Below are 10,380 nucleotides of genomic sequence, written 5' to 3'. Positions count from 1 at the left end.
TCATGATTGACAGGACAAACAATTGTTGTCAATCATACGAAGGACACGGTAAAACTAATATTCTGCCGTTAAAAATATTTGAATTTTATTGGATATATACCCACGCCGCATCCCCATGTGAGGATGCTATAATTTCCCTATATAACTAGCAGAGTTTCTAGCATCAGTACAGAAGTATGTTTGTATCGAATTTTAGAGATTTTACAAGAAAAGATTAAATCCTTTATTTTATTTTTTTTCACTAGGAAACAAATCCTTTGAACCAAAATTTAATATTTTAGAGGCTTGAATTCTCACCACTGTATGAAAGGTTGCAGTGATGTATTGGCAAATTAAAATCCAAACATTTTAAAGTAGTGTAAAATGTGTTATATCTTGTATCAGAGCTGAGAAGTACATTGCAAGAGGCTGGGATAAAATTAAAGTTGACCCTGATCCTAACAAGATCTACACGAAGCGAAAAGCCAGGGAATGCTCTATCTCCCTTCCAGGATCTTCATCCCATAGTAAAGAAGTTACTGAAATTAAATACCCAACTACTGGCTAGGAAGAAAACTCTTGAAAAGTTGCCTTTGTTTACCAAACCGGAAATGAAAAAGCACATAGAAAATTCTGGTAAAAGGATGGGAAGTGTTGACAACCACTCTGTTCCTACAAGTTTGAAACGTGCAAAGACTTTTCTGCAAGATGACTATTTAAAGGATATTGAAGGAAATGATGATGGAAATTATTTTTACTTTATGTGTAAGTGATATCACAGCTATAAAAAACATGAAGCTCCTCATACCATACAAGTTGCCCTCTGCATTATATCTGCACAAGTAATACATGCCACTTGTACATGTGCTGCAGGAAAAGTTGGTTATTGTAATCACACATTCGCTCTCGTGTTGAAAATATGTAAATACTCACTGTTTGAGAGCAAAACAACTGAAGATCTCAATGATGAATAAGATGAAAATCCTTCTCTGGCATGCACATCAACTTTGCAAACTTGGCATAAAAGAGGCAGAGGTGATTCAATTCACCCCCAGCCAGTGATGGATTTAGTTGTAGCAAAAGCAAGCCTTATGACGAGCAGTCTGGCAAGGCAATCTCTTGTCTACTTTATGAGGCCAGAAAAAAAAAATTGATATTACAGAGGAAGAGAAGTTCAGAAATGAGGTTGCAGCCATAAATCCCGAGATAGGAATTGCCACACTGGCCTTAAGTACACCCAACAGCATGGTGCAAACCAAATTTGGTATTAGTCCTGTTGGCTCTACAAACAGTTATCAATTGTCTTATGCAGAGTCTAACGTTGCTGTGTATGTCAATATAAGTGCAGTTACAAGATGCTTTAATCCAAATTTTGACATAAACAGCTACCCACGATTTCCTTTGAAATGTACTACAACTAGAGTTTATTCAGACACTTTCTAGTGAAGAAAGAATATTTTTATCTTCACTTGAGGTTGATGAGGATATACTAAACAAAATCGAAGCAGAAACAAGAGAGCAGGTGAGTTGAGAGACAGTTCAGGTTCACAGCCTCAAGGTTTCATCTGATTTCCCGAAGGCAGAGAAATCATAACACTTTTGCTAAAGAAATGATGCATCCCAAGGAGTTTTCAAGTAGAGATACTGCACATGGGACAAAGTATGAAAAAACTGCCATTCCTGAATACCAAAAATTCATGAATGGTAGGAAAACTTCAGTTGCAGTACTTAAGTGTGAGCTGGTTATTTCAAAAGATATGCCCATCTTTGCAGCCACTCCCAAGAGCAAAGTTATTGACTTTGGCTGTAGTCTGCCTTTTGGAATTTTAGAAGTTAAATGCTCATCAACAAAATCTGCTGCAACCCCATTGGATGCTTGCACTGATCCAAAATTTTTCTGTGAGCAAGTAGGTGATCAGTGCTATTTAAAAACTAATCACCAGCACTATGCTCAAGTCCAGGGCCAAATGGCAATAACCGGTGCTGCTTGGTGTGACTTTGTTGTTTATACACTAAAAGGAATGTCAATCCAGAGAATCAAATTTGATCTACAATTCTGGCACAATATGCGTGACAAGGTCAATGCTTATTTCCAGCATTTTATTTCTTTTGCTGTCTAAGAGTATAAGTGTAAACAAAATGAGGCTACACTTACAAGGTCATAACTAATGACAAGTAGACTGATCATATTCTCCAAATATGATTTCATTGATAATACTTATGATTTCTATACCTTGATGCAGTATGAAACAAGACTTTTGCCTTCTACTAAGGCACATTACACAGTTTTCTGCATTCCTAAGATATAGTTGTTTCATGAATATTACAAAGATGAGCACAGACAGTCCACATCTGATTTACAATGCCAAATAGGCTGAGAGAAAGTACACCATCCCAGATGTGAAAATTTTAAATTCTATTTATTGCTCTCTCAACATGAATTCTGAGAGATGCAATGTTTTGAGTTTTAACACCATCCTCAGCAGGCATCTGGGAGGAACTGCCCAAAAATGGTGGGATATTGAGGGACACACCAACAGGTAGTAGACCTTGGATGGTGAAGCCTTTGGCTCTGTAATTTCCTTGTCAGAGATGCTGCCTGTGTATAGTTGACTTATAAAGGATATATGCCCAGCAGGACAAATAGCAATTAATCCTTTAAGAGTTGTATGGTTCTTGTAACTGCTAAATAGCTGTCTGTTATGTAGTAAACTGCTCGGCATCTGACACTTTACCTCGGTGCAATCTATAATTGTCCTGGTATTTGGGTATTTCTTTTTTAAGTCTTAAGGTGGTACGATACAAAAAAAAAAATGCAATTTTTGTTGAAAATGAGTCTATTTTTTTTTCCATTCGATTTCACTTCTAAAGGCTTTTCTAAGGCACTGTTGTTCCGTTGCCATGGAAACGCATTTTTAAATGCGTCCTTTTAGGGCCTAAAAGTGCGATTTCCTCCCAGATCAAAGCAAGCTGATTGCGTCTTGAGTAAGCTATTGGGAGATTGGGGCCCAACAATGACTTTCAGCCTCGTTTTGATATATTTCGGTTAACAGCCGTTATTATCAATCATTCAGTTGTGAATTTTCGCAAGTGAGAGAGCTTCAATCATCAAAATGCCGAAATTTTCGTCTCAGAGACGCAAGAAGCGCAAATTTTATGGAAATCGCTTTTCAAATAGTCCAAGAATTAACGAAGAAGAGTCGATTGTTGTCGAAAGCGCTTCGAGTGGGATACCTGAATCCACAGACGGCATTTCACATGATCAGAGCGAAGCGAAGGAATCTTCGGCTTCGTATCGAAAGCTTCAATCAACTTCCCAAGAAGACAAACCTGTTGTGTCTTACTGCAGAAAAGTGACGCCAATCCCTGGTTAAAACGGCCGACCGAACTTTAATAATCACTACCTAAAACTAGAGTTACACAATATATAGCTAAGTTGCATGCATATTGAGGTTGTGATATATTGTGTAACTCTAGTTTTAGGTAGTGATTATTAAAGTTCGGTCGGCCGTTTTAACCAGGGATTGGCGTCACTTTTCTGCAGTAAGACACAACAACTGGCGACGAGGATGGCTGAAGGAGAAGAACCGACGAATCCGACGGCACAACATATGGTGGTAGTGAATTCGCTTATCGGTCGAGTTGAGGAGTTTGTACCGGGCTCAGACTGGAAGCATTATGTCGAGCGAATGGAAATGTTCTTCGAGGTCAACAATGTGTTGGAAGAAAAAAAGGTACCAACAATACTTACCTTAATGGGTAATAAGATGTATGCGTTACTTAGAAGCATTGTATCTCCAAGAAGGCCGAAAGATTTGTCTTTTGCGGAAATTGTGGATAATTTGGCCAAGCACCTGGATCCGAAGCCGATAGTCATAGCCGAGCGTTTCAAGTTCCACAAGGCGGAACAGCAAGAGTCGGAAGCAATAAGAGATTTCGTTGCTAGATTGAAAAAGTTGGCTGAGACTTGTGAGTTTGGCGGTTATCGCGAAGAGGCGATTCGGGATCGATTCGTATGTGGTTTAAAGGAGCGAACGATTCAACGCAAGTTACTCGCGGTAGCGGACTTAACTTTACAAACGGCTGTCGAGAGGGCGTGTGCTGCGGAACTGACCGAGAAGGAAACCACTGCATTGCATGGAGGAAGTGTGGAAGAAGTAAAAAAAGTGGCAGCTACATTTCCTGAGTGCTTTCGTTGTGGAAAAGTCAATCACTCCTCGGACATGTGTTTCTTTCGCAATTCCAAGTGTCATGGTTGTCAAAAGGTGGGTCACATTGTGAAGAAATGTCCTGAGAAGGAGCAAAAACCTGAAAATGGGAAGAAAAAGTGGAACGCAAAGTCGAAATTTGGGAAAAAAAAGAAGAAACAGCAGAAGGTTCGTTTCGTCGAAGATGTGGCAGTCAGGCAATCAGTGAGCAGAAATGATTGGCCCATTTTTACAGTCTCAGACTCCCGTGGAACACGTAAAGAGTTTATTGTACCAGTAGCAATCAATGGGAAAACTGTGGACATGGAACTTGACACTGGAGCTTCTGTAACTATTATTCCCAAGAGTATTTGGACTGATGTTCTCGCGTCAAAACCTGTAGAACGCACAGACGTGAAACTACGAAGTTATTCTGGTCACGAAATTCCTGTTATTGGAGAAGCTAGAGTTCAAGTAGCATACCGCGATCAAGAAGCAGTATTACCGGTTGTTATCACAGGAAATGATGGTCCAGTGTTAATGGGTCGCGATTGGCTGTCCGTGTTGAAGTTGGACTGGGGACAGATCAAGCAGATTTCCTTAGAATCGGTTAACCAGTTGGACTCGCTTCGAACGAAGTATTCATCGTTATTTGATGGTAATCTGGGAACCATTAAAGGAGTTACTGCACATTTGAAGCTTAAAGAAAACGCAGTGCCGCAGTTCTTTAAACCCAGACCAGTACCGTTCGCGTTAAAAGAGAAGATTGCTGACGAACTTCAAAGACTGGAAAAGATCGGTGTGCTGGAAAAAGTGGATTTTTCGGATTGGGCCACGCCCATTGTCCCCGTGCTGAAACCTGACGGCAGTGTTCGAATCTGTGGTGATTACAAAGTAACGATTAACCCTGTTTTGGATGTACCAGAACACCCAATGCCTACGGCTGATGACCTGTTCACCCAGTTAAATGGAGGGGAAAAGTTTACCAAGCTGGACTTGTCTTCAGCGTACCAGCAAGTGCTTTTGGATGAGGAATCGAGACAGTACGTAACGATCAATACTCACCTTGGCCTATTCCGATACACCCGTCTTCCCTTTGGTGTAGCGTCTAGTCCTGCAATTTTTCAGAAGATAATGGATTCAGTCATCACTGGTCTTCAGGGTGTTGGTGGTATTCTCGATGATCTCATTATCACTGGCTCAAATGATGAAGCACATTTTCGCAATCTGGAAGGCGCTTTGGAGCGAATGAGCTGCATGGGAATAAAGTTGAAGAAAGAAAAGTGTGTGTTTATGAAGCCATCAGTAGAATACTTCGCTTTCGTGGTGGATCGTGATGGTATTCACCCATCTCCTCGTAAGGTTCAAGCTATTCAAGAGGTGCCAGTACCGGGGAACCCAACGGAACTGAAATCCTTTCTGGGATTGATTAATTACTATCGCAGATTTATTCCTGACATGGCTACCCTGGCTCAGCCCTTGAATCGTTTATTAGTGGAGAACATTCCGTGGAAATGGTCAAAACAATGTCAAGAAGCATTTCAGAAGCTGAAAGGCTTTTTGCAATCTGCACCTTTGCTGGCACATTACGATACAAAGAAGCCGGTGCGACTGGCAGTTGATTCATCGTTTTTTGGATTAGGAGCTGTGTTGTCACACATTTCTGAGGATGGCGAAGAGAAGCCGATAGCTTTTGCATCCCGTACTCTTTCCTCGAGTGAACAGAACTATTCAATGATTGAAAAGGAGGCTTTGGCAATTATCTTTGGTGTAAAAAAGTTTCACCAGTACCTGTTTGGTCGACGATTTACTTTGCTGACAGATCACAAACCCCTAACCTACATCCTTGGTCCGAAACGTGGGATTCCAGTCCTTGCCGCGTCTCGCCTACAGCGATGGTCTATTCAACTGGCAGCTTACACTTATGACATTGAATATCGTGCGTCTAAGAACCATGGAAATGCAGACGCATTGTCTCGCTTGCCTAGGAAAACCATTGAAGAAGCTGACGACTGGTCGATAGAGGGAGATCAAGTCAACAAAGTCCGAATTGAAGGTACACCCATTACAGCAACCAGAATCAGAGAGGCTACAAGAAGTGATCCTGTTATGTCACGTGTCTTACATTACGTATTGCATGGTTGGCCAGCAGAAGAGAATACGCCAGAGGAACTCAGATTTTATTGCGCCAAACGTGAAGAGTTTACAGTTGAGGATGGTTGTTTGTTGCGTGGTACAAGAGTAGTGATACCCTCTAGATATCGACAGGAAGTGCTGTCTGAATTACATCTTAACCACCCAGGAATGGTGCGAATGAAGTCTTTGGCACGATTGCATGTCTGGTGGCCAAACCTGGACAGTGACATCGAACAGACCGTGAGAGATTGCATTGATTGTCAAGCCAACCGTTGTAGGGCGCCTTTTAAGGTGGTCAACCCATGGATCTGGCCTACTCGCCCGTGGCAGCGTTTACATGTGGATTTTGCTGGACCATTCAATGGAGGAATGTTTCTTATTGTGGTTGATGCCAAGTCTAAGTGGATGGAAGTGATTCAAATGTCCTTCACCAGTGCCTGCGCCACAATTGGAGCTCTACGCGGCTTGTTTGCTACGCATGGCTTGCCGGAGGAGATAGTGGCCGACAATGGTCCGCAGTTTGTCGCGGGGGAAATGAAAGATTTCTTAACTTCAAATGGTGTTCGCCTGTGTTTGTCGTCACCATATCATCCTGCATCCAATGGTGAAGCTGAACGTGCAGTTCGGACATTTAAGGAAGCCATGAGAGTCATGAAGAATGAACCGGGTACCCAAACGCAGAAATTGGCTCGATTCCTTTTGAGCTACCGAACCACGCCCCATACCGCCACTGGGTGTCCACCAGCAGAAATTTTGATGGGTCGCAGATTGAGAACAAGGCTTGAGTTGCTTAGACCCGACTTGTCTGCACGGATGGAAAAAAAGTCGAGGAGGATAAATCCCATGGTTCGACGCGGTTTTGAGATTGGTGAACCTGTCATGGTGAAGGATTATCGTAATCGTGGATCCGCTTGGACTAAGGGGGTTGTTCAAGATCGGCTGGGTCCGGTCACATACCGAGTGCAAGTTGAAAAGTTGCTCTGGAAAAGACATGTCGATCAGTTGCGAGAACTAGCTGGCTCAAAGGTAGCCGATGTTCAGCCGAATAGCTGTGAATTACCAGAGATCGATTTGCCTGAGAAGGTAGATGCAAGTGTGTCTGTTACAAATCAAGACCTATCGCCCCAACAACAGTCTATGCCGAATGAGAAGTCTACCAAGCCCTCGGTTGAAGTCGCATCACCTGGACAGAGTATTACACTAGAAGATGTTACGCATAATACTGTTCCTGAAGAGCCCAGACGTCGTTCATCTAGAATTCGATCGAAACCTAAACGTTTAATTGAAGAGATGTAGTTGAACATTGAACTCTCAGTAGAACACTCTCAATTACGGCAATTACACGTTTCGGAATAGTTTTCGCTTCGTTTCTTTCGCTTTGCCTATTTTTCTGTTAATTTAATTTGTAGTTTAAGCGGGAGGAGATGTTATAATGTTAATGAACTAGGGTTTAATTAATGTTATAGTGTTAATGAATTAGGATTTAAATAATAGGAACCATCACTAGGTGTAAGATACATGACATGAGAGGTCCCAGAGAGTAAACATATATAGCTAAGTTGCATGCATATTGAGGTTGTGATATATTGTGTAACTCTAGTTTTAGGTAGTGATTATTAAAGTTCGGTCGGCCGTTTTAACCAGGGATTGGCGTCACTTTTCTGCAGTAAGACACAACAAAACCCAAGCCTAAGCTGATCAAGGTAGATAAAGAGGAAACCAGTCCATCCATTACAGGGTTCAGGTTCTGTGATATGGAGGTGCTATCGTCCGTTTTTTCTTTGCTACGTTGTGGCGAATGCGGCGATTTCAGTCTTTTGTTTATGGAAGATAATTTGAAACGGAAGGGATGTGCGTCAACTTTGCGTTTGCTGTGCGAGCAGTGTGGATGGAAACATCCATTTTGCACATCAAAAAAGCAAGGAAAGAGTTTTGAAGTAAATCGGCGAATCGTTTATGGTATGAGAACTCTTGGAAAGGGTTATGCTGGTGCAAGGAAATTCTGCAAAATTATGAACATGCCTCCACCTCCAAATGAGAAAGCTTTCCTCAGCAACTCGCGCGTAATCGGCTGTCACATGAAAGCGATTGCAAAGGAAACAATGAAAAAGGCAGGAGAAGAAGTTTTATCTCTCAAGAAGGATGTAAATTCTTCTGAAGGTCTACCTGTGAACTGTGGTGTTTCTTGTGACGGAACATGGCAAAAGAGAGGCTACTCGTCACGCAATGGTTGTGTGACTGTCATATCTATGGACACAGGAAAGGTTCTTGATGTGGAGGCCCTAAGCCAAGGATGCAAACAGTGTGAGCGGCATGAACAAATGGACAAGAATTCTCTCGAATATCAGATGTGGAGAGCTGATCACACCACTTGCAAGTCAAATTTCCAGGGATCAGCACCTGCTATGGAACCAGAGGGTGCAGAGCGCATATTTCAAAGGTCTGTTGAGCTGCACAATCTCAGGTACACTGAATTTTATGGGGATGGGGACAGCAAGAGTTTTTCCAGGATAAAGAATATTTATCAAGATGCTGGAATTTTAGTGGAAAAGAAAGAATGCATTGGTCATGTGCAGAAGAGGGTTGGAACTGCACTTCGCAAATTAAAACGTGACAATCCAGGCCTTGGAGGCAGAGGGAAACTCACAGATAGTCTAATTGATAAACTGCAGAACTATTATGGCATTGCCATAAGGTGCAATGTTGGAAATTTGGCTGGAATGAAGAAAGCTATCCATGCTAGCCTCATGCATTGTGCCTCAAGTGAGGCACGCCCACTTCATGACCACTGCCCAACAGGTAGTGCAAGTTGGTGCAAGTATCAAAAGGACAAAGCCAACCATACGAATCTCTTTAAGCATGGACCTGGCCTTCCTTTACCTGTTATTACCAAGCTAAAGCCTGAATATATTCGACTTAGTGAGAACAACTTATTGCAGAAGTGCTTACATGGCAAGACACAAAATCAAAATGAGTCTTTGAATGGCATGGTATGGCAAAGGATTCCAAAAGAAATTTATGTTGGAAGGGAGACATTAGAATTAGGACTTTATGATGCTGTTTCTTATTTTAATATTGGTTCAATGAGTATTATTAAGCTTTTCCAAGCCCTTGGTATTCCTTCTGGCAAATATACCGAGGGGGGTTGCAGACTCCAAGACCAGCTTAGAGTTAATATTGCGCAACATAAAAGCAAAGCTACTACCAAGAAGCGACGCAAAGTGATTAGGGGCCTTAAAAAACGAAAAGATGACCATAATAAGCAAACTGAAGGAGTCAGCTATGGCCCTGGTCAGTTTTGAACAATTCAATTCATGGAAACTGTGTTCAAGTCTTGAAAAAATCAGTTTAAAAACTTTAAACCAGTTTTCTCTCAATTTCGAATTTTATGAAACTACCGACACGCTAGCAAAGATAACTTTCCAGCGTTTTATTCAATTCTTCTCATTTTTGGAGTGAGAGATCTCAGTATATTTTTGCATGCAATGAACTAGAAACATACACTTAGGTGCATCTTTTGTTGTTAAATGACCAAAATGAGATTGCTCATCTTATCAATTCCTGAAAGTTGTTGTGTTTTCTTTAATATTTTCCATTCTATATGACTGAGAGGTGTTTCTGTACTTCATTGCATGCAGGTGCATGTAAAGATCATTGTCTAAAAATTTTGTGAATTTTTAATCTAATGTTAAAGAGTTATGACTGTTCTTGTTTGGTTGCCCACCGGGGGGCATCATTTGCTAATTCTCAGCAGCAATAATAAAATATCAAGTCAAAAACTGCAAAAATACAGTTGTCTCCATGTGTCAATTTAGGTGATATAGATAACTTTTTGTAAAAAAACATGAAAAAATGTTGATTTTTTGAGGGTTGTACCACCTTAAGGTATGGTATCATCCACCACTTTTCTAGATGGCAATATGTTCAACTGCCCAAACCTCAAATACATGAAATTAACCCATGAAATTACAATTCTATTGACAGTGGCTTGGGATATCTTGAATAAATGTCCCAGGTGGCCTTCTGCAAATCCCTGCCTTAATCTGCACATAACGAGAAAAATTCCTCTTTAGGGTTC

The 10,380-nt window shown here is 41.3% G+C and overlaps 1 protein-coding gene and 1 pseudogene across 1 annotated transcript; both read left to right on the top strand.

Moving 5' to 3' along the window:
* Positions 1-590: 590 nt before the first annotated feature.
* LOC148722045 (uncharacterized) lies at positions 591-2,099 on the top strand (annotated as a pseudogene).
* A 5,886-nt stretch (positions 2,100-7,985) lies between these two features.
* LOC148722044 (uncharacterized) lies at positions 7,986-10,090 on the top strand. The gene has a single exon (XM_088736458.1). The coding sequence runs from the start codon at positions 8,057-8,059 to the stop codon at positions 9,602-9,604; it is 1,548 nt and encodes a 515-aa protein (XP_088592584.1). The 5' UTR covers positions 7,986-8,056; the 3' UTR covers positions 9,605-10,090.
* Positions 10,091-10,380: the final 290 nt, after the last annotated feature.

Source organism: Stylophora pistillata, chromosome 10, assembly GCF_964205215.1.
Source record: "Stylophora pistillata chromosome 10, jaStyPist1.2, whole genome shotgun sequence".
NCBI lineage: Eukaryota > Metazoa > Cnidaria > Anthozoa > Scleractinia > Pocilloporidae > Stylophora > Stylophora pistillata.
The sequence above is the reverse complement of the archived record's forward strand: the minus strand, read 5'-3'. Positions and strand labels throughout refer to the sequence as shown.